This window comes from Alligator mississippiensis, chromosome 5, assembly GCF_030867095.1.
Source record: "Alligator mississippiensis isolate rAllMis1 chromosome 5, rAllMis1, whole genome shotgun sequence".
NCBI classification, from domain to species: Eukaryota; Metazoa; Chordata; order Crocodylia; family Alligatoridae; genus Alligator; species Alligator mississippiensis.
In genome coordinates, this window is record NC_081828.1 from 189,170,173 (window position 1) to 189,195,371 (window position 25,199).

The 25,199-nt window shown below is 43.9% G+C and overlaps 1 protein-coding gene across 5 annotated transcripts in view; it reads left to right on the forward strand.

Annotated features, from left to right (window-relative positions):
- Window positions 1-24,951, forward strand: part of APBB1IP (amyloid beta precursor protein binding family B member 1 interacting protein) — a 115,775-nt gene extending 90,824 nt beyond the window's left edge. For 4 of the 5 annotated variants that reach the window (XM_059729094.1, XM_059729091.1, XM_059729093.1 and 1 more), the window contains 4 exons: window positions 10,887-10,985; window positions 12,746-12,863; window positions 19,094-19,173; window positions 23,441-24,951. In XM_059729094.1, coding sequence (XP_059585077.1) covers window positions 10,887-10,985; window positions 12,746-12,863; window positions 19,094-19,173; window positions 23,441-23,974 — 831 coding nt within the window. In that variant the 3' untranslated portion in view covers window positions 23,975-24,951. Of the gene's footprint in view, window positions 1-10,886; window positions 10,986-12,745; window positions 12,864-19,093; window positions 19,174-23,097; window positions 23,316-23,440 lie in introns of all 5 variants that reach the window. The other variant, XM_059729095.1, reaches the window with a different exon arrangement.
- The last annotated feature ends 248 nt before the right edge of the window (window positions 24,952-25,199 follow it).

Genomic DNA, 25,199 nt, shown 5'->3' on the forward strand with positions numbered 1-25,199 from the left:
CTGTAAGATGCAGATGTTTCCTATCTGCTTAGTGAACTATACTTAACACAGTGAAAGTGCTCCACCCTTTCCCTTAACATCTGTGCAAACAGATCTTTTCCCTTTAGAAACCAGATGTGTTGCATCCTCATATCTGACTGTTGGCTCATTTAATTTTATATAAGAAGGGAGACCTTATTCAACCAAAAAACCCTGAACACCTCTCGCCACCTAGTTGTGGCTAGAGAATGCTTATATTATGGTCCAAGAAAACTGTCCTGATTTCCTGTACAAACAGGAGAAACGAGGTGAACAGCCAGCTCTGTAAGAAGGACTCTTCATCTCAACCTGCAGCCACACAAAGCCAATGCTTTTCTTTTCCTATCACCTGGCAGCAGGTAGTAGAAAGTAAAATAAGCTTCTCAGTGGAACTGCTTTCCAAACCACCTTGCTGACTCTCATGTCTGCTTGGAGGGACAAAATGAAGATACAGCTTTTGCCTCCTGACTCTCCTCCACAAGAATAAATTACCACTCGTACCTGTAACAAAACAAATAAGTTGAGGGTGTTCTGTACAATTTAGGCTAGCACCTTTACACCACACGTTACTATAGACAGGTGACTCTCCTATGACCCCTTTCTTCCTCCTTCAGTAAGTATCTAGAGGAGTACTTTTGGGGTGGGCATGTTGTCTCAATGTCATGTCATCCCAATCCCACAGCCACTGTCATTCCTTTCATGGCATTAGGTTAAAAGTCTTCCAAAGTCAAAGAGAGGCCCCCCTCCATTAGCAAGAAGGGCCCATTCATCACTTTGTTGGTTCATTTCTATTTTATTTCATAGAAATTTTGAATATTATTAAATATACCGCTAGCATTTGTTCTATGAGGGAGTATACTCACTAGTCTGGGAGCTGGTTGTATCACTGTAATGAATCCTTCAAAGCAGACAAATAGCAAGGTAATCTATATGCAAATTGATTGGTTTAGTCAGTCTGATGTGTCTGAGCCAAAGAATGAATTTAATTATGGTTTATTGGTGCTGGTTTTGCTTGAGTAATCTGAAGGTAATGGTGCATAATGCTGAATTAATCTAGGATGAAAAGAAAGTGGTTTCCTGGGGATAAACTGAGACAAGGGCATCATCATACTCCATTTCCACAGCTGGGTACATTTTCCTTTGCAATCTATCTAGCTAAATTTTCCTGATAGCCTTTGGAGGCTGCCATGCTTCTTTCAGATGTCCAGTTTTCTAGAGACAGTTAAGGCCAAACTCCCTGCCAGAATCGCTTGGTTTGCTAGATTGGAGTTATTCCAGCAGAGAATTTTGTCATCAGTTTGGTCACTGCTGATATGCTTGAAGCCCACACCTACTACACCTCATCAGACACTGAGGCTTGTACATAAAACATTCAATAGGATACAATTTTAAGGATGTGAAGGTCCAAGGTAAGAGTGTTTGAGAGATTGAGGACAGGAGGGAGAGGTAGAAAAGAATGGTTATGAAGGGAAACCAGAAATGGATGAGAAATTTTGTGACTTCAGATGAGTATTTCAGATCCATGTTCATGACTCCACCACTCATCTGAAGATGGCAAGTGTAGAAAGATGTTATTAATTAGCACTGAACTGTTTCAGACATGCTGAGAAATGAGGTCCTGCCCTCAAGTGTTTACATGTGTGTTTTTATAGAATTGAGGCCTAAATATACAGATGGAGGGTAGAAAAGGAGAGTGTGAGAAACAGTCTAACAAATGATTTTTATGTGCTGTGTAAAGCCATTCTCTTTAGTTAATAATATCTGTCAATTCCTTTTCTTTAAATGGCTAAACTTAAAATACTACTTCAGCCATTAGGGAAGTGTAGGTCAATTGAAAACATACTTCCCTTCGAATGAGGCAGTGTGACTTATTCAGACAAGGTTCCCTGGGTGAATTTGTTATCTTTTATTAGACCAACCCAAATGGTTGGAGAATAGTTATTAAGCAAGCTTTCGGGTTCAAAAACCCTTCGTCAGGCTAAGGAAGCTGCAGCAGTTGGTGTGTGCTCTTCCTGGATGGAATGAAAAATAAACAAGCCAGGGGCTGGGCTGGGCTGGGCTGGGCTGGGCTTGGGAGTCCGTTGCCAGGCAGATTGTAATGTATCAAAAATCCAATGTCTATGTTTAGTCCCTGATCTCTAGTATCCAGCAGGTTGATGAAATGGAGCTCATAGGCTCGTCTCTGGGAAGTGTTGTGTAAGTTTCCCTTGAAACACCCGGGATCGCCACCTCACCAATCTTAAAAAGGCTTTCACCCAGCAAGGACACTCCTCCAGAGAGGTAGATCGCACGTTTGAAAGAACCACCTGGATACCACGTGAAGAACTGCTGCAATACAGAAGAAAACCACCCACAAATCGCACACCGCTGGTTATGACCTATCACCCATCCCTTGAACCTGTACAGAAAATCCTCAAAAAATTGCAACCCATATTAGAAAAAGACCCTATTCTTAAAAAGATCTTCCCAGAGCCACCCATCCTAGCCTTCAGACAAGCACCGAACCTCGCCAACCTCATCACCAGAAGCAAACTTCCTCAACTCCAGAACACACCAAAAGGATCCAGACCGTGCCATGACAAGAAATGCAAAACCTGCCAATACATCTCCACCACCCCCACTATTACTACACCCCACAACAGAGCCATCAGCATCCCAGGATCTTACAGCTGCACCTCCAGGAATGTGATATACCTCATCCAATGCACCAAATGCCCTGATGGAAGATAAGTAGGAGAGACCAGACAACAACTGCGCACCAGAATGAACGCACACCAGAAATCCATCAAAGACAGAAACACCTGATTACCAGTGGGGGCACATTTCTCACAGGAGGGCCACTCTCTCTCCAATCTCTCAGTCCTGATCCTCAAGGGAAACTTACACAACACTTCCCAGAGACGAGCCTATGAGCTCCATTTCATCAACCTGCTGGATACTAGAGATCAGGGACTAAACATAGACATTGGATTTTTGATACATTACAATCTGCCTGGCAACTGACTCCCCAGCCCAGCCCAGCCTCTGGCTTCTTTACTTTTCTTTCCATCCAGGAAGAGCACGCAGCAACTGCTGCAGCGTCCTTAGCCTGACGAAGGGTTTTTGAACCCGAAAGCTTGCTTAATAACTATTCTCCAACCATTGGGGTTGGTCTAATAAAAGATATCAAATTCACCCAAGGAACCTTGTCTGCCTATATCCTTAGACCAACACGGCTACAACCTAAACCCCTGTGGCTTATTCATACATTTTCAGCAAATCAGGGAGATGTTTTGGTTGCAGGGAGTTTGAATTTAGAAGAAAATACCAAACTTGGGGCTGATTTTCAAAACGTCTGATATTTGGTTCAGGTTGAAATCAATTGGGGTGTGAGTGAAAACCAGCCCTAAAGTACAGAGGCATAGGAAGCTCATTCAGAGGGAGGAGGGAAGCATTACCAGCCCGGGCTCCTTGCTTGGGAAGGCAGCTGCTGGCTACTGCTACTCCTGCAGTAGCTGATGCTGGGGGAGCTCCATTGCATTCACCTCCTACCACACAGATGCACTGCTACATGCAGCGCAGCCTTGCTTGGCTCCTGTAGTTGGGCAGTGCCAGGTTTGCCCCTGTTGTGGTAAAGACCCCCAGCAGGATTCATGTGCCCCCTCATAGTCAGCCCTTAGCGTTGGTGCCCCACTTGCTACTCCCAGTTGTGTTACTGCCAAAATAGCAGAAACTGAGTGCCCAGGAAACAGGGGCCCAAACGAATGAGCATTTTTTAAAATGTTGGGCTAAATCGAAAGATTGTGGTTTATGTAAAGCTGGCTGCTTATGTAAACCTTCTGGCTATTGTTTCTGCCTCAAAAACTCAGTGTTGATCCATGCATTTGGGGTAAGGAAGCCAGTGAGATGCCTGAGCAGCTTCAGTTAATTTTTTATTTTCATTGCTGAAAGAAGGTGAAGTAAAGAGAGTATGTTATTAAGATAATCCCTGATAATACATGCAGACCAGCTACTTTTAGTCATTTGTTTTGGCACAAGCCATAGAAACCACATCTTTCAGTTCCTTCTCTTTAGCTTTTCAGTGTGTACTGTCTTGTTTTCCTGAGGCAACAAGTTTACTTTGTATCTGAGAAAGTAATCTCTGCATAAATTTGGGATTTCTAAAGCTTCTTAGAAATAAGCTCTTAGTATCCAAGTGTTTCTAAATTATTTATCTGCTGTAGTGATGTTTAGGGGGGAAACAGAGCCTCAGAGCAGAGAACTAGGTTTTCATCTCATGGGTGTCCTTTGCTATCAGCCAGATTTTCAGAGGTTTGACTCCTGCTGACTTCCTTTGGAGTGGTGGGTGCCCATTGTGTCTTGAAATCAGGCCCTTATCCTGCAGGCTTTGGTTTCTCCATCTGTAAAACAGCAGTGATGCTGTCCACTCATCATTATTTAGCACCTTGAGATCTACAGAATAAAGCTTTTAGATAAATACTGTAGATTTTATGAAATGTCAGTGCACCATGTAATGATTTTGCAGGCACTATAATATGACAGCTTTTTGTGGCCTTTAACATAGATAAAGGCCGAATTCCCTTCCTGTTTATTTAGCTGTTGTTTGTATGGTATCACTTGTCACTCAAGTCAGGCTTTCAAGAGCCAGACCATTGCTTTTTGAGTTATTCTTTATAATTCAGTTTGTTTTTAGATGTTTCAGAAAGAAAGGTAATAAACCTCTTCAGCAGAAACAGGTGTTTTCACTTTGCTGTCAGATGATTTCAATGACTTTTCCAGAGCACAATATGCACTGTGTAACAAAATGGCTTATCTCCTTTTAGACCTAGAAACATTGGCTACAGTTTGCTCGCACTTTTGGCAGTTTGTTTCAGAACAAAGAATTGATCCAGCCATGATGTCTGCACAGGCATACCCAAATGCTCACACAGAGCTTATTGTAGGGCTAGGGATCTAGGTCCATATGCTGAGCAACAGACTGTCCCAGGAATCCGAAGCAGTGGGATGTGGAAAGCCTATTTACATGAATGATCTATAGCTTTCCTCTCTTGATCAGGATTTTACATTGGTCAGTCCCCCACAGCATTAGTCATTCTGAGACCAGCCATTCCACATCATCTAATAAAGCCTGCAGAATGATTCACAACCTAGGTTATCAATGGAGGATCTGAAGCTGGCATCTTTAGCTTCCATAGCACAGAATTCCACCACTTGTGCTAACACAGTAACTCTACTACCCACTCACAGCAGCAGTCTTATATTTTATGTGGACTAGATTGCATACTACACACACTTTCTATCAAGGGATGCTTGTCTTAAGCATCTAAAAGTCCATGGGAATCACATTTGAGCCACCCTAAATGTTGGGGGGGTAGGGGGGAGGACACTGTTGGGGAGAGAATGCAGGGCCCTCAATACCAAGATCCCAGCAAGCCATAGAGGTTTGTTCATTTCTGGTGTTCAGAGTTCCAGGCTCTACCTCTGCTGACTAGCTGTGGTGGGGACATTGCACTTAAAGATGCAAAGGCTTTGGACCCTTAGGGTGCATCTACATGTGCATTTAAGGCTGATTAAATTTAATGTGCATTAAGCTAATGCATATTAAGTTTGGTGGGTTTTTTGGTAGGTGTCTACATGTGCAGTGACTTGGGACTAAAGCTAGTACACTTCACACTAAAGTTAGTCCCAAGTCAATGCAGCCCTGCCATGTGCCCCTGTGGCCCTGCAGTAGCTAGGTAGACCCGGTCCTAAAGTTAGTGCTAAGGTCACATTTACACGTGCGTTAATGTGCATTAACTTAATCGCGACTAAATTTGATACCTGCATTTGCAAGTATCAAATTTAGTCTTGATTACCCTAAGTTAATGCTCATTAAGGGCATGCACGTGTAAATGGGCACCCGTAATGCACATTAACTTAGATTGATGAATCTCATATAGACGTGCCCCTAGATTTAGTTTTCTACACCTGGTCCAAAGCATATTAAAGGTGACAGGAGCTTTCCCCCTGACCTTCAGGGGGCTCTGAGTCAGAGTCCACATTAGAGGAAATGTTACTCACAGGAAGAGAGAGCTCATCTTTCAGCAACATAGAAAACAAATAGAAACAGCTGCTATATTAAACAGATTTTTCATAAGGAATATTACTTTATTTGTAATTGAGTGGTAATATGAATGTTAGCTAGATAATGTTACCTGACTAAAGAAAAGCCTGACTCTGTAAGGTGCTATGCTCCTTCACATCCTTTTGAAATCAGTGGTGATTCAGCCTTCTGTTGGATTTAGCCTTAATTTTGTCCTGTACTGATTGTGGCTCTGGTTTGCTGTAGTTGTTAGTGAAAAGAACTGTTAGAAATTCTCTGGAGCAGGCTCAATTCAGCAACTGCAAACACTGGGCCAGATCCTGCCTGCAGAGAGGGGTGTGGGAAAAGTAAACAGCTTCTAACCTTGCATGCTTGCTGGATTTAGCATCCTTGTCCTCCATGGCATGCAGAGACATGTCATCAAGCCCCATAGCAGCTGGGATCCTGGCCAAATCCACTCAGATGGATGTGGTGTTCTTTGTGTGTAGGGGACACTGACACATTCCTGAGGCAGGGTCCTTCCCCTGAGCAGTCTGTCCCTAAGGCAGGACCATGTCTGACATGGTAACATGACTGTTCCATGCTACTGCCTACTCAGCCTTGATTTGCAGCCAGGGAGCAAGCTCCTCCCAGTCTGTCCCGATTATTTCAGATAATTTCATTTTCAAAGTCCTCACAAAAGATGCTGTTAAATGTAGCCTGTGAAAAATGGAGGGAGACTTACTGGATCATTAAGCTGCTGTTCATTTTGATGGAAAGATATAGCCCTAAGAAAGTGCAGTGGAAAGGGATTTGATGCCATCTTCTGGACTGAATAGAACATTACAGATCAGAGCAAAGGCTGTCTCTTGAAGGTACATCCAGGGCTGATACTTTCCATATGATATCAGCTCATTGCAAAAAAGAGGAGAGCCTGCTCTGGGATGTTCTGAAGACTGAATCAGACCTCAAGTGGACAGAGGTAGAGTCTCCCAGAACAAACAGCCAGCAATGCACCTTGATTAAAAAACCCAGTGATAACTATTAATGCCAGGAGTTATTGGTAGTAAAAGGGGTGGGTTCAAACACCTACATATTTTAAATTAAAATTCCTAAACAGTTCTGGCTTGAGACCTAACAGAAACCTGGGCATCCTTAACAAACAAAACTGCCCCTCTTACAAGCACTGAGGTTGGGACACAGAAAACTGCATTAAGAGAGAAAATACCTCAGCCAAGCACGTGTTTATATGAATAGTAATTAAAATGTTCGCCCCAGTGGGGACGTGGATGATAGTCCTTTGCCTTGGTTGTCCACCTATTCCTGTGAGCCTCCAATGGACAAAAGTATCTCTGATACCATGCTTCCCCACCTTTTCCCTGCAGTGCACCTTTGTGGTGTTTTGCCAGAGAAGCTCCAGAGGTGCACTCCGGCAGGGAAAGTGCTACTGGAATTCCATGGACAAATGCTTTGTTATCATCTTATTGTCTCATGCTGGACTGCCTAACTGCTACAGCTACTATGGCTCTGTTGGTCCTGGGTGGAGGCCAGAGTTCACTCATTGCTGCCATTACTGTGTGGAGGGGATCCAGTCACACACAGATTTTTACTTTTGCATGCATGCACTTGCACACATGTCCAGCACATGCTTCAGCCATGCAATACAAGTTCAGGTGTCTCACTTGAGACATTAAGCACAGTTCTGTTGCCCTTTTGCCACAGCTAAAAGGCAACAGTGCTTCATTAACTCCATACCTAAAGCTAGAATGACTATTAACACTTAAAATAGGCATTAACCAAAATGACCAAGCAGGTAACACCCACACAAATAATGTCTGCTCTCCCATCTCCCCCAAATCACCAATAAATGGCAGCAGACAGCTCCTACTCTTGAAAATTAGAGCTGCCTTGTGTTTATAGTTTTCAGCGTTGTATCATGGGAGGCTAATTCCTTCAAAATCTAACAACTTAGTAGCTACAAATTTCAGGGAAGTAATCAGACTGAAATTGCAGCAGACTGAGCTGTAGGGGTGCAGTGTCAAGCAGTGACAGGAAGGGGTCTCTGTGCTTAGCAAAGAACAGAAGAGTTCGAAAGGATTTAAATATCCTTGAAAAAACATCACTTTTGATGGCATTTATCATGTATAATCCTCTAGCCACAGTACCACAATCTTACACCAGTATTGATGAGGAGCGCCCAGGATCAAGGAGAATAGACTCCCAGAGGGAGAGGAGTTCAGGACAAGTGGTTGCTCCTCAAGGGAGTGATCCTCAATGCACAAGCTAATTCTATTCCATCTTGGAGGAAAGGCAGCAAGAGGGCACAGCAGCTCCCCTGGCTCTCCAGGGATCTAGCAGACTTCCTGAGACTAAAAAGAAAGGCCTACAAAGGATGGAGCATGGGATTCACCTCCAAGAAGGAATATTCTGCACTGGTCTGGTCCTGCAGGGAGCAAACCAGGAAAGCCAAGGCTGCAACTGAACTCCAACTAGCTTCAAGTATCAAGGATAATAAAAAGTCCTTTTTCAGATATGTGGGGAGCCAGAGGAAAACTAAGGGCAACATTGGACCCCTGCAAAACCAGATGGGACAACTGACAACTGACGCCCAGGAAAAAGCCAACCTATTAAATGGGTACTTTGCGTCGGTCTTTTATCAGTCCCATGGGACGCCCATGCCCGCTATGGGACAGGGAGGTCCGGGTGAGGGAGATCCGTTGCCTTCCATCAATGCAGACCTCGTAAAGGATCACCTTGAGAGGCTGAATACCTTCAAGTCAGCCGGCCATGACAGTCTACACCCCAGGGTACTCAAGGAGCTGGCAAGCATCATAGCCCAGCCCCTGGCACGGATCTTTGAGAACTCCTGGCACTCTGGTAAAGTGCCCGAAAACTGGAAGAAGGTCAATGTGGTGTTTATCTTCAAGAAAGGGAGGAAAGCGGATCCGGCAAACTACAGGCCCATCAGTCTGACCTCTATCCCAGGGAAGATCTTAGAAAAATTTATTAAAGAGGCCATCCTTAATGGACTGGCCGACACCAACATCCTGAGGGATAGCCAGCACGAGTTTGTAGCGGGCAGGTCTTGCTTGATCAATCTTATTTCCTTTTATGACCAGGTGACCTATCACCTGGACAAGGGAGAAGAGATTGATGTCATATATCTTGACTTCAAAAAGCCTTCGATCTGGTATCCCATGTTCACCTCTTGGCGAAACTGGCCAGTTGTGGCCTTGGGTCCACCACGATCCGCTGGCTGGGGAATTGGCTCCGTGGTCGGACCCAGAGGGTGATAATTGATGGAAGTCAATCGTCATGGTGCCCTGTGACCAGTGGGGTCCCCCAAGGCTCTGTCCTTGGACCCATATTGTTCAACATATTCATTAATGATGTGGACACTGGAGTCGGAAGCTGACTGGCCAAGTTCGCCGACGACACCAAACTTTGGGGCAAAGCATCCACACCAGAAGACAGGAGGGCGATCCAGGCTGACCTGGACAGGCTCAGCAAATGGGTGGATGAGAACCTGATGGTGTTTAACACTGAAAAATGCAAGGTTCTCCACCTTGGGAGGAAAAATCTGCAGCATCCTTATAGGCTCGGCAGTGCTACACTGGCCAGCACTATGGAAGAAAGAGACTTGGGGGTCATCATTGACCACAAGATGAACATGAGCCTGCAGTGCGATGCTGCAGCTAGTAAAGCGACCAAAATGCTGGCTTTCATCCATAGATGCTTCTCAAGTAAATTCCAGGCCATCATTCTCCCCTTGTACCCAGCCTTGGAGTACTGCATCCAGTTTTGGGCCCCACAATTCAAAAAGGATGTGGAGAAGCTTGAGAGAGTCCAGAGGAGAGCCACATGCATGATCGGAGGTCAGGAAAACAGACCTTACGATGACAGTCTGAGAGCTATGGGGATCTTTAGCCTGGAAAAGCGCAGGCTCAGGGGTGACCTGATGGCCACCTATAAGTTTATCAGGGGTGACCACCAGTATCTGGGGGAACGTTTGTTCACCAGAGCGCCCCAAGGGATGACAAGGTTGAACGGTTATAAACTACTGCAAAACTGTTTCAGGCTGGACATAAGGAAGAATTTCTTTACTGTCTGAGCCCCCAAGGTCTGGAACAGCATGCCATCGGAGGTGGTTCAAGCATCTACATTGAACATCTTCAAGAGTAAATTGGATGCTTATCTTGCTGGGATCCTATGACCCCAGCTGACTTCCTGCCCTTCGGGCAGGGGGCTGGACTCGATGATCTTCTGAGGTCCCTTCCAGCCCTAATGTCTATAAACTCTATGAAATTTGGAGGAACAGAACTAGACCCAGGCCCAAAGAAAAACTCAGTAAAGAAAAAAACTGTGTTTCAGAGGAAAGTCCTTGATTATTCAGATTTACCTTGCTCTTTGGAAACTACTCATGTTCAATTGCATTCTGGGTGCTTTACAGGAGGCAAGCTACAACGAGAACCATTCTTCCTCTTATTAATATGTTAAAGTGTTAAGTCCCAAACTGACATTTGTACACTTCATTCACCCGCCGATCACATTTTAGATTTCTAAAACTCTTGAATTCACAAAGCAAGCCTATCTTGCAACGCATTAAATTTGTTATAAGAAAACACTGCTAACATTAATCTGCTTGTACTGTAATTTGTGATCTCACTCTTTTTTTATATGCTCTTTTCCACCACTGATTTAATCATCTCCAGGTTAACGCAATTTAGAAAGGCATTGTTCTCACTGAGATCATCACACTGGGTCTCTGCTTTTTACATTTTGCTGGCTATATATATAATTTTATAATTGCACAAATTACTCATTTCAGCATCCACAGATTCAGAAGGAGTCGCAATATATCAAGTATTTATGCTGTGATGACCAGTGGACTCTACATCAGTGGGTAACTGGAATAAGAATTGCCAAGGCAAGTAAAAAGGCATTTTCTTCATTTTTTTTCTCCAGGACCCTGTCCCAACTCCACCCCCCCCCCCCCACCCCCCACCTAAATGGCTGTCATTAGAGCTATGCCTGTGTAACAGTTGGAGATGTGATTGGAATGTGTAGGCCTGGGAACATGCTAATTTCAGTATAGCTAGCTCAGGTACCAGCAGCAGCAAAGATGGGGTGGCACAGACCACCCAGGTATCCCTATAGCCATCATGACTCCATTGCAACTAGTGCCCTTGCTAGCTAGATTAAAGCTACCTTGTTGCATCTCCACATGCTACAGTCATACTTCCCACTGCCCTGTATACTCACTACATCCAGGCATAAAACAAGTGGGTTGATCTCAGCTTCGGGAAATGCCGCTTTGCTTCTTGTCCATGGAGTGACACCAAAAAGTGATGGTGGAGACCTTGATTGCTAAACTAAGGGGTTAGGCATTCAGCTATGGTTCAGTAAGCATGCTACAAGCTGGCTCCTTGGCATGCTTTGTTGTTCTGACTTAATGGGCTGGCAGCCTTTTCAAGTCACAGGCTGGAACAACCCACTCCACTTTTCTAGTCCAGGTGGCTTCAGTGTTGCATCAGCAGTGAGAGCAGTTTTGCCTGCATCTATGCCAGAGCCAGGCACCTAGGACTACTGGCATCAGCAATGCTTTTCGCAGCACCCTGGTCCCCAACAGGAGCACAAGTGCAGCTTCCAGCTGGAGGGGAGCTATGCCAGGGCTTGGCAGCTTGGAACTGAACCCATGCTGCTGGCACTGGTTCTCTCTAACCACTTGTTCCCTGGCTGCACTGTGCAGCTTCTAGCTGGTGGTGTCCACATTGTTGTCACTTCTACCCACTCTCCAGCTCCTGGCTGTACCACAGGCACAGCTGAAAGTTGCCTGGCCCCGACTCAGTTCCCCATTTTCTGGAAGCTGCACCTGTGCTGCATCAGGGGGTGGAGAGAAGTGGTGTCAGTGCAAGCACAGGTTCTAGCTGCCCAGCTGCAGTACAACTTCCTAATGCCCAGCCCCAGCTCCTTCTGGTTCCATGGGCTACATCCAGTGGCTCCTGGCCCACAGGCCATATGTTGCCAACCCATGCCATAGCACAATAATGGTTTAGCTCTGAAATGCCTGACTCGATAGTAATAATAAAAGTGTCATGGCTGTTTCCACCCCATAAAGGTAACCCATGGGAAATCATTGGAAACATTTCCAGTTACACTTGGTTTTGAGCTGGGTTTCAAAGTGTCCAAATCTCAGCTGAAAATATCAAGTCAGGCAGTTGTGTTCCAGTGCACTAGGCTTAGGACCTGGATTCTCTCTGAGGTGTTGTCACTGAAAGACTGTGGCTCTTCTGTCATTCCTTTTTCCATCTGTGAAATGGAGATAATGCTGCTTACTTGCCCTTGTACACCTCAAAGGTCTTTTGCACTATTCTAAAAGAGCTAAATATTATACTTAGTTTTCTGTCCTGTACTGAATGGGTCTTATGGCAGAATCAGATAGAAATCAATGGGACTCCACTTGGGCATTGGAGCCAGTGAGACTTGGTACAAGTGCAAAACTTCCCCCAGCACGTAACTAAGTTTTGGGCAGAGGGACATAATTGGCACAAATAGCTGTTTTTAATCAAAAATGGGTAGAAAGGAACAGGATCAAAAAACCTGGCTCAAACCAAATGAGTGTCTAGCCAGCGAGGCATGTGTGTTCACACTCTGACTCAGGATAAAAGGTGTGATTTATTTCCCCAGTATGGCAAGACACTGTATGATAACTACAAACGTGCAGTACAACGGGCTGGGTTGGCTGCTCGATGGACAAGCCTAGGGATCGTGGAACCAGCTGTGAGCACAGGATCATCATCAACAGGTACCATCACTGCTCCCATGATCATTTTGCATCACAGTTAAACTGACTAACTGCTCTGCTTAGGATCTATCCTTGGAAAACTCTCCCATTAGATTCATAAAAAAATGTCCTGTTCAGACCAACAGTTGTAACCTAGAGAAGGTCCCGTACAAGTGAGTGTACACTTCTATGACTGCTTCCAGATGTTAAAAAAAACCAAAATAATGGCACTTTATTTAAACTCCATGCACTCTTGCATCAAGCCCAGCACATACCCAGAAGAGGCAGAGCATTAGTTGGACCCAGCTGGCCCGATGTTTGTAGAGATTGGGCGTTTTAGTGGGGCTTATTTGGTGCTTTTATCTAATAACTGATGGAATCAGCGTTAGATAAGTCCCAAAAAGTGCTGCTAAAGCACCCAATCTATACAGATGCTGCAGAGCTGGGTCAAAGTAACGCACTGCTTCTTCTGATAAAGCCCATTTTGTTTGTTTGTTTGTTTTCAACATCTGCAAGCAGCCTGAATAGACAAACAAGGCCACCAAAGCAGATTTAAGTAAGTGCATACTTATGCACGTTATTTCAGTGGCATCTGACCATGGCTTCTCTCCCACTATTTGTTATCCTGACTGAAAGTCAATGCAGACATGAGTGCTAGAATTCTCCAGTCTTCCACTCAAAAGCATCTCTTCCTCCCTGGGCTCGTTCTTGGAACTTCTCCTCCAAAGGGTAGATTGGGTGATGCTAATGTTATTTATTTGGGGAGGGGATCAGTACAGCTATGAGCTATTCTGTTCTCTACTTTCTCCTTATTTTTGTATGGAGACTATTTGGCTCCATCATGCCATATCTTTAGCAAACTCATTTTCACCAGAGCACAGTTACAGGATGGGGAGGATTGAGGTATTTGCTGTACTTACAGTATCTCTGTTACCCATTTATTGTTCAGACATAGCAGGGCACAATAATAGTAATACCTTAGTATGTTATTTATTGAGGAAAAAAAGTGCTGAGCCCCTTTTCAGTATCATAAAAACTATGTCAAACCAAACCAAACTACCTTAATCCTATCAATGCTGTCACTTTCTACATTCTCCTTTTTAGCTCAAAATCTTACTCCCCAACCCCTTCAAATACTTTACCTTTTGTCTCTGCAAGTGCCAATATAGAAACGAAAGTGGACTTTGCAGCCTAGATGTGAAGTTTACAAATAACTAGAAGACAGAGTCCTAAAGTCACTGGGACCTTTTTTAAGGAACTGGCTTCTCGCGTTCAAATGAAGGAGGGAGATTTGGAAAGTACAGTAAAATAATGGATGACTTCATTGGGTGTAGAGTCCTATGTCAGCTGATTTTGAAACATTACCTATCCCACGCAGTCAAGTGGCAGTTGCCTTCTAGGCTTTAAGACTGGGGGAAGTGGGAAGGGAATGTGCAGAAGAAGTTTGCTCATTTTAAACTGTGACCTTATTTCAGCGGGAGCAGTGGGCACACTGGGTTTTTAAATGGTCAGTGAGAGTTGTTTTGTGTGTGCATGTATTGTCCATACAAAATATATACACAAGAGGCAAGAATTCCTTTTTAATCTTTTATTGGACCATCTGGGCGAGAAGTTGGTCTGGGAGAGAAGACTAAAAGGAGGATAGTATGTGCCTGAAAGTTGTTAATACTTCTCTCAGCTGTTAATACAATTACTACAACTACCAGTAAAAGATACCATAAAAAGCCTTGCCTCTCACACATTTCCTGGGTCATCACAGCTATAACACTCCAACCCTAACACAACAGATATGCAACAAAAATTTGGAACAAAGTCAAAATGAAAATTAACTACAGCAGTGATAAATTGCATATATTGCAAGCTCTGTCCAAGTACAGAAGCAGTGCAACAAGCCAATATTTCCACTGGCTATTAATCTGAAATAATGGATCATCTTACATGGTCCATGAGAAAACTGATGTTTTCTCTACAGACTTAGCTGTTGAGGATTATTAGCATCCTAATATGAGCAGGTAATTGGATTTTAACACATAGTAGCTATGACAAAATACGGAGAACTACATATTTGCCAGAACTCACTTTCCCCATGTTATACAAGCTGGAATGTCTAACTGCAAGCAGCTGCTGGCTGACAATTTAAAATGGAGCAGAATATTTTGTTCCAATTACCATATACAGTGTTGGCTGAAATGAAGAACAGCAGTCAGCAGCCCCACACAGACATGGCAGGGGGTGGGGGTGGGGGAGCTGTCCTTAATCAACCTCAATCACTACTTAGAAAGGCAGGTGGAGTTTCCTTTTCTTCCATCTCATGCAAGATATATATGTAGATCAGTTCTTTGTGGCTACTGTTTATGGTATCTGCAAACACCCTAAACTGCACAATTGGTGTTTTTTAAGATCTTTGGCACCAAACTAATCCCATGCCAACACTCATTGTTTTAATCTCTTTCTCACTATGTTAATCTTCATATACAATGCCAGGATGTTCCAAAGTTGAAAGACACTGTTCTTCCTAGACATACTGCATCATCCCTGGGCTCTCGCCTGGCTCTGTTAGAATCATATTTTGTACAGAACTTCTAATTAAAAGTAGTATTGTTAATTTCCATTTCATTTTAACACAAAACATTGGAACACTTGAATGAGAGAGAGACCACCACAGATAAAATTGCAGAGGGAAGGAGGCCTAGATTCACATTAGCAAACCCAAAGGGAACTTTGGTTGGCTATGTTTGTGTGCATGTTTGGTGGATGGGTGGGACCAAGTGTCCAATACCTTGCTCAAGTCTAGTGCAGTTTATAAACTAGAGAAGGACCCATTAACTGAAGGAGATGTTGGAGGAGAGCTTCCATTTAGCTATATCCTAACTTCCTGATTATGTTTTTGTGTTAGACTGCCCTCTCTAGACAGTGGACTTAAGTACAGTGCTCCCTCCTGATCTTACCTCACACCTCAGTGAGATGACAGTATTTTTGAGCACGTTGTCCCTAAGCTCTTGTAAGTAGCTCTTGAATTCTGTTCATAGCAGGACAGATAAAACACACACAGTAGGTATGTAGGACCCCTTCAATTCACCTTCAAGGACAAATGGACAGGGGTCTTTAAGAAGCAGTAGACAGGCTAGATATCATACTCCTGAGAGCAGTATAAGGGAAGGACTCAGTAGCAAGGGCAGTAAGGGAGTTGACTGGGGAGAAGAGACCCAGGGGAACTGACTGGGGTAAGCCTGGGGAAAACTGAGGGAGATGTAACAGCTTGCAAGGAAAGTCAGCTTGGTGCTAAGTCTGTTCAGGATTCAGAAGCTTCTAGAGGGAGGGGCTGGCCTGAGGAATTAAAAACAGGATTTGCTAGATGAGAGAAAGTCCAAACTAAAAATATGGCATGCCAGGAAGTCCAACAAAACCATGGGTCCTTCAACTAGATTCTTCTCTTTAGTGACCTGCACACTGAATAAGATTAAGATATGGCATGCGAGATAAGCAGGGAGGTGCTGGGGAGAAGGGATGGCTAGAGCAAACAGCCAGTACCGCACTTGGAGCAGGGAGAAGGTGCAAGCTGTTATACTAGGGAAGATGCTTCCCTAAGCTAGGTAACAGGATTTGGGATCCTCAGTGGTGTTCCCACCTCTGCAGCAGGCTCATGCCCACATGACTGATTGTACCTGCTTATGGGAGCTCCTACTTGAATTTCCAGTCAACATGGAACATAATCCCTATAAAGAAAATGACACTGTGTTAAATGGGTTGAAATAAATCTAAATAAACACATAAAATGCAAAGATCCCAGGCCCAAATCTTCCTTGATACATATCTCTGCAGTGGAATCACTGGCACAGTAGAATTTGACCTTGCTTCTCTGTTAAAAGGTACATGATTTGTAATTACACAAATAAAATCATTTAACAGGATACTTGGAACACTTCCTATTGCATTCACAGCACTTGCATGCTATTTGCAAGTATAGTGATTTTATTTACATAAGCTGGGATGAAAACTTCATGTGTGCTAAGTATACTTGGTCACTTCAATATCCTTATTCCAGAATACCAAATGTTCAGTAAAGGCCTCTGATCCGAGAAGCAACTGAGTATGAACAGGGACCTAATTTAACTTGTGGCAAGACAAAGCCATTTTCATAGCTTTGTCCTGGCATGATGAGCCCCATTTTGTGGTGGCCCTGCTCCTGAATGCTGTTTGGCAGAGAGACCCCAGGTGGGAGGAGGGACAAGGGGGTGGCTTCCATCTTGACTGCTGGCTGCCCTTTGTCCAGTCCTACCCCTCCGTGCTGATTGGTAAAGAGGCCCTGGGGGCGATGGGGAGAGTGGGAGGAGGGGCAGCTGTCATCTTGTCTGCTGCCCCCTTTGTGCCGCCCTGCCAGCTGGTACTTTCCTCTCCTGGGCAGTCTGTAACACCCACCCACGAGAAGATTTAATAAAAACTTTTGTAGATTTTGTGGGCAACCCTGGTTTTTGTGAGCAATCCTGGATTTTGCCATTTCTGTAAGATTTATGAAACTGCAATTTAGTTAGGTCCCTAAGCATGAATAGACTGATTGACATTGAAGGGATAATTCAAATGCTTGAAGCTACATATACATTTAAGTACTTTGCTCAACTGGGCCTTAAATTGGCAGTCAAATAAGCTATGACCAATTAGTCACATGATTTGAACTGAGAAACAGGGCACTGAATTGTAATTTCCAATACAGTAATGAATATGGCAGTAAATGTTATGCAGACCTTCCAAAACCTGAGCATCTACAAATCCCATGAACTCCAGTAGGAGCACCTTTAAGAAGCCGGTCCCTAATTTTCTAGCCAGGTTTCTCTGCCCTCCATTGTAGTACTATTATAATCCGGGCGTGCCTGTGGGAACACTTTCTGTTCTGCCTAGTTTCTCACCTTAGGTAGTCCTACCTTTGAGGCTCAGGCTACTATTATTTTGTTTTATGCCATGTGATAACATTGACTGACATTAGTCATGATAATATAAGCACAAACCTGGAAATTGCAGATTCCTTTTATTCTAACTGGAAAAAGCAGTCCACAAACATGGGCATCTCAGTCATGACATCTTTCATCTTTACTGCATCACAGTGTTGTAAATTACACTAAAAAAATCAGACCAGCTCCTGCAGTTCAGAAATGTATGCATCAGACACCAAAGAATATCTGCTTCTTTCACATGTTTGTCTCTAAAAATCCCAGACTCAACTGGAGGGTTCATTTAATCCTTAGCAGACTATACAGTTTATTTTTCTAGTTAAAACCAAAATACTTTCTGTTGGCCTCCCTTTCATTTATACCAGTTGGCAGTACCAAGATATTTATGCACAGCTCCTTACAAACACAACAAAAGTATACAAAACTTTTCCAGAGTTTCAGTTTAGCCAGCAAATATTTGCTACTCTGGGACTATTCAGGTTTCACAAATCTTCCATAAGGCCCTGCTAGGGAAAACAGATTCAGAGCTATCAGCTATTTTAATAATGTCAAGAAAAAGATTCTCTTGTCCACATTATTTTAAAACTATAGCTCCAATGTTCGTATCCTTATAGGACTATTACACTTTTATCTCTAAATTGAAACAGGCTCCATTAAAATGGAATGCATTAATCTACAATCCATTTGGAGAATTTAACTTAAAATGGCATCCCCAAGTTTAGTATTGGTAAACTGTGGTTAAGAATTTAAGTAGCAGCAGATCAGAGAGGGTTATATTGAACTCTGTTCCCTTGCCTCCACACTTGCTTCTCATAAAGGCCAATTACAACTCTCCTCCTCAGTTCCAGTACCAACCTTACCTCTGCCTTGTTACACATCCAGCCACCTTCCACCAATCAAAATGAGGGACCCTCACCCCTCCTCGACTATGTGTCACTACACTGATTCCACTCCTTCCATCTTGGTCATCATTACTTGCTTTCCTATAGGATGGTTACTTGCAATTATGGTAGGATTCATGGGATTATTGATTTTAACAGTTTATTTTTCATAGTAAGTATATTTAAACTGAATACAGATGCAAACAAGCACTGTTGTAATGGGTGATGTGGGGTCTGGGGTTTTGTTTGTTTGTTTGATATTGTCATATATTTTATGATATTTACTATACAAGAATTGTAACTGTTTCTCCTCTGGTAGAATCCAAACACATTGTTTGGTAGCCCTCATTCCTAATATGCCCTTGCTTCCCCAGGTTGAAAGAGATAAAACTGTTTTCTTCTCTCTCTTTCGGGTGTATTATAGGTGCTGCTCAAGCAAATGGACAGATCCATCATGCAAGCAAGGAGTTTTCAGAGGCCCCAAAACAAGCAGAGATTGCAAAGGTACATAATTGAGGTTACTATGGGTGACCTGCGCCCTAATGTAACTCAATTGCTGTTCCAAACAGTTTCCCCTCCCCCTCACTCTATTCTCATAAAGCACCAGAGTCGGGGAGGGGAGAGGTTTGCGTGTGCAAACTTTATGGCAGGTGTGCCACAAATTAGCCCCATGCCCTCCCCAAGTGCCACTCTTATCTCCTTCTGCTTGCTCTTTCTGCTCCCAGCACTGCTCCCTGTCTGATGTGCTGCTCTGCTTCCTTCATCCTTCCCTGTGCTCTGCCCAATCTGCTGCTGTATTGCCTGCCTCAGTCTGTCATGTGCTATACACAGAGGCTACCTGTGCCGTTTGTGATTCCTTGTGCCACATGTTGGCCACCCTTGCACTAGAGCATTAAGGGATGGTGGTGGTGGAGCGACCATTCTATTGTCTGAAAAAGTGGATAACTGACTCTTCTGACTACTGCCACCCTACCACTCCTAAACTCTGTGCAATACATATGAAACATGTACACAGTACAGAAGCCAAGAACTGCTGAGCAGCAGTAGAAGCCAGCCACCGAAGTTCCCTCCTCACAGCACGGAGACACTGTGGCAGTGCCCACACAAGCGCAGACATTTGTCTCTCCGGGGACAAGAAGCAGAGGCGCACCTTGTGCCACTTCTACTTGTCCCTGGGGAATGCCTGTGCCATGCATGCTCTGACGTGTGGCAGGTTACCCCAGGTGTGGTAGGGGAGGCTGGGGCCACCAACTTTGCTGGCTTCAGCAGCCTTACCTGGAGTTCTGGGGGCTGGGAAAGCTGTAGCCACAGCACTCCTGCTCCAGTTTTATGCAGCGCACACTGCCACCACGTGCACCACCCTGCTTTTTTTCCACATGGGTTTTTCTGACCCTGGAATTTCCTGGGATCAAAAAACCCACCCACACTGCAGTGTATGGTGCCCACGAGTACTTGAGACAGTCCTTGGTGGGGAGACACTCACTGGAATTTTGGTGCTGTCTTTTTTCTGTCTTGCTCAGAACAGGACTCACTTGGCAGCTCCAGAGATTCTTCAGCACTTAGAGCCTGTAACATTTTACATGTTTACAGTATTGTAAGAAAACACCACATGCTGTCACAAACCTAAATGCATCCTTCAACTCTGTCCAAATTCTTGCTCAATCCATCCGGTAGGCTCTGCAAAAATGTCAGTACAGTAGAGTACATGACAGTATTACACCCTTAGAACACACACACACACCCCGCACACTCCCTAAAGCAAGAATATGGTTTGTACAGGAATTCAAAGAGCATCCCAGAGCATGAAGTTCAGGACAGGACAAAGGGAAATGAGCCCTCCAGGACTGTCTCTCTCCTGCCGCTCACTTCAAGTGTCTCATACTTCTTCTTTCTGTCATTCTCTGCCTCCACTTACAAGGCACCCTTATTCTGAGCTCACTTATTTCCCTTCTCAGTTCCTCTCAACTAGATTCTGCTCCCGGAACTCTGCTAGTGGTTTGCTGCTCCTCCCATGTCTCATTCAACCACACACTAATCAAGAAAAGAAAACAAGAGGGCACTGAGCTAGATTTGGCTACAAATTGTACCACTGGCCACAGGGATTGCAAAGCCTCATCAGGCAACTAAGCTGCTGTCTCTGCTCTGTTCTCACTTCCAACTTGCCTCAGACCAAACAACTAAATCACAGCCTTGAATTTCACTTGCCATTGGGGCTGCACATTACCCTACAAGTAGCACAGGACTACACTCCATCTTCCAACTTGCACAGATCTCTTTATATTTCTTGTTTCTTCCCATTATCTCAATGTAACCAGAACTTGAGGTAGCAGTAGTAGAAGCTTTTGTGTTCATAAAGTGAAAAACTAAAAGCAGGAAGTATTCCGTAGCCCCTGAAGTAGCACATTTGTAAATGTCAGCAGCTATTAGTTGCCACCAAGAATATGAAGAGGGAATACATTCAGGCTGTGCCAACTGGCCTGTGTGAATCTTCAGAATATGGACTAGCAGACACACTGTAAATGATTATTCAGGTAACATTCAGCCAAAGCAAACACATTCCTAATGACCGCTAACCAATACTTTATTTTTCTTAACTTGTATGATGGGTACTTTGCCTTCACTTTTGCTTCAAGGAAGCAATCAAAGGACCTGCACACATTACCTTTTGGGATGAATGTTTCTAGAGCTTAAAGGGTTCTGGTCATTTTTGCCATATTTTGGAAAGTGGACAGAAAGTAAATGTTACTTGAACAGAAGGCAGGACACACAGCAGATAGTTCCTGGCCCACATCTGGGTGCAAGAGCAGCAGTAGCAGACTTTCCTCTTTGCCCCCAGATCAAGACCAAAGACCCAAAGCCCTGCTTCACTCTTCAATGACTTATAAAGCTGAACAGACACACAGAAGGGAACCCACTACCCCATTTCAAGAGAAGATGCAGCATGTATACTGAACCCCCACTCTCAGGGGTATGAAGATGGATCCTGCTCCCAGAGACAAAGTTCACCTCTGGTATCCTCATGGATGATGCAATGCCATGGTATGCCAGGGTAGCTAAATGTCACAATCCACTGAAGACAGCTAGTGTTCTCATTATTTTAACATTAGTTTAAAAAAAATTAAAAATAGGAATAACATCTTGAAAAGGGAACATAACTATAACATAGGAAAGAGAGGCAAATAACCCACGCCTGCTTTATTTCCCCCCAGGTCAGGGACAATCTGTCCTCCAATAACTATAATGTAGTTAATGTAGCTTACCTGTAGGCATGAGTGAAAAAGCTATAAGGCCAGAGCTTCTACTGAAAGTTCATTCAAACTTCAGTGGGATTTTTTTGTTTCTGTAATGTCCTATTGCCACTGCAAACTGAAGTGGAAGCTTCTGCCAGCACAAAGGTGGCATTCAGCAAGGGGAAAGTTCTGCTCTTTGGAATGTCCTTGTCCTTCAGAGGCAGGGGTGGATCCAGAGGGGTGCAGTGACACAGTCGCACCCCCTTTTGGCTGCATGCTGCATGCACAGTGAGCTCTCCAGCTAGTCTTCTCAGAGTCCATGCTTTCAGCCCTGGAGCCTGTTTGCTGTCCCCCTTCCCTGAAGTTAGAAGCAGGGGAAAGAAGACAAGTGTCAGTGGCAGCTATGCTCAGCTCTTCCTCTCATGGAGCCTAAAAGCTGCATACCACCACTTGTCCCCTCCTTTTCCCTGCTGCTGAATTCAGGCAGGAGAGTGGGAAGAACAAACAGCAGCAGGCTTGAGCTAAAAGCAGAAAAACGGTATCTGGGTAGACCCCACACTAGTGCTTGTAGAGCTCAGCACATGTAGAGCTCTGGCAGGAGCTGTGCTGACATGGTAATGAGCTCTAAAAGCTTGCTGGCACCCAGGATCAGAGCAAGGGCACATGCACAATGAGTTCTCTTCACTGCATGCACCACACTGTGATCCACCCTTGTGTTCAGATGCCAATACAAAGGTTTGTGGCATCCCGGGTAATTTCTGAGCTAAATTTGCTGATAAGGTCTGTAGGCAACCTGTGCAATCTAGTAGAAACAATTGTTTAGCTTGTGTCAATAAAAGCACGCTGCTGAGTCTGAAGAATATTCATGTGTTCAGGGAGTGAGGCGACACTGGGTGGACAATCAGGGAAGCACCTCTACAGCTGCTGGAACTGTTCTGAAGGTTAGCATTCATTTTGTGCAGCTGTGCTTAGTATGGCTTGATGAATACTTCAAACAGGTATTTGGTAGTGAGAACTCAATTTGGAAGCATTGTGGACAGCTGTGGGAAAACCATACCCTCTTTTGTACCGATTACCTGGGCCAGAACTATGCTAAACCACTTTGCAGTTTGCCCACTGTTTCTCCTATCAGTACCATACACTAAGCTTCTCCTGCATTTTTATAAAATAAATCATCCCTGCTGTTGGCTTTTGTCAGTCTCCACAGGAATACCGGAACCTAAAGGGAGAAGTGCTTGGTACTGCAAAATGTTTTTTTATGTATCACCCCATAATCAAAGAGAATAACTGGAACCCCCAGCAGATGCTGACAATAGGAAGCTTTGTTCAGAGACCGTCTGCCACCTTGCCTACTGTGATGCTATGCTGAGGGAGGCCTGGCTCAAACACTTTCTGGTTTCTGTTAGCTCTATGGTGGTAAGAAATGTTGAAAATATTTGGTGCATGTTCATGCCATTTCAAATCATGTGACAGCAACATTAGTTCATGTATGTTCTTCCCATAACACCAGCCCTCTGACCATTTCACTCTGTTTATTAAAGGAAAAGAGACCAAATGTTGTCAACAACTCTAGTTCAGCTCAGCCAGTCATCAGGCCACAGAAGCCTGAAGCTAAGCAGGCCTTGCAACCTCCACCCCCACCTCAACGGCGATCTTCAGCAACTGTATCTTCACCTTGTCTGCCCTCAAAAGCCAAGCGAGGCAGCACAGCTTCCCTATCGGATCCTATCTCATTTCCAGCACCACCGCCTGACATGGGAAGTGATTTGCCACCCCCACCACCTGACTTCTACGAGCCTCCTCCTGATTTTGTGCCCCCTCCACCACCTTCCTTTAGCAACAGCACTGGAGATCTGGCACCACCCCTTCCACCTCCACCTCCACCTCCACCAGCTTCTGTCACCAGTAAACCATTACCCCTGACAAGGAAGCCTGGTCCACCTGCTCCAAAAAGGCAAGAGAACACTGGACAAGTAGGAGAGACAAAGTCCACTGGGGTTGAAGGTGGACAACTAGATTTCATGTCTGATCTAAGGAAAGCCCTTAACAAAAAAAGGGGCGATAATACATCCTGAAGTCTATTGGATGAACAAACTTTTAAGCTACAGCTCTTGTTGTGGGGTGTCATGCTGGGAGTGCTAGATCAGGAGCCCCTGGAGGAATTCTGCCTGCGCTTAGAGTTCCTCTTGGGGATCCAAAGGAATGGGGCAGAACACCATTGTCTTCTCTGCCCCACCCCTTCACTGATCCAGCAAGCACTGCTGGTTGAGGCGAGAAATTTGGCCCCTATCCCATTCCTCAGCCCGTTTGAATGCTTAGGATTGCTGGCAGCATGACTAGTTGGATCAATCCCAGTGAGTAAATGTACCATTTCTGTGGTGAGATTAGAGCTGATCAAAACACAAGAATTATTTTTCATGGAAATCTTTTGGAGGAAATCAGTTTTTATGTAAATTTCCTGTACATTTTAATTTTATCAAAAAATTGAAAAACAAAAATTTTCACTTTTGAAGTATTTTTTTTAAAAACACTGAAAATTTTACCCAAATTGAATGTTTCTTTTCTTCATTTTAATCAAAAAGTCATTTTTTCTCCCAAAAAAAATTTTTAATGAAAAAAACCCAAACAACCAAACGAACTCAGGCATCTCTCTAGGATGCCGGGTGGCATTGCGTATTCCAAGTGCCTTCAAGAATCTGCCACGTTTGCTGAAATGGCTTAGACTGATATGTTCTCAGGCATGGTTAAAAATACTTTTGTCAGCAATCAAAGCTGTAACCTATAAACTTCATTTATCTTAATTATTTTAGACAAAACCATTTTAAGATAAAAAATCTGTTATTTTTTCCCTTGGTTAGCATTTTTCCCCATACTTTTTAGCATTGGTCTTCAACTATGCCTAAAAACATTAATTTTTATAAAAACATATTATGCCTGTGTATGAATATGTCTCTACCTACAATCTTCCTCATTTGTGATTCAATTTAATTCTTCCTTGTTCATCTGAATAGCATCTGTTGTTAGTGCTCAAATAAAAATATCTTCTATTTTATATCTGCACAAAGTGTCAAATTTAATGAGCAAACGTTTGTATTGAAATGTGGTAGCAGGCAACTTCAAGTACTTTAAGATTTTGTCTTCAGGGTCTTGCCACTTGTTTCTTCTCCCTCTCAGGCAGCTTATCCTGTAAAGCTATATATAATGAATATGTTTTGTATTGCCAGTGTTTGAAACAAGGCAAATATATTGGCTCCCAGTCATTCATAATATAGAATTGATGGCTGCAATACAATTACACTA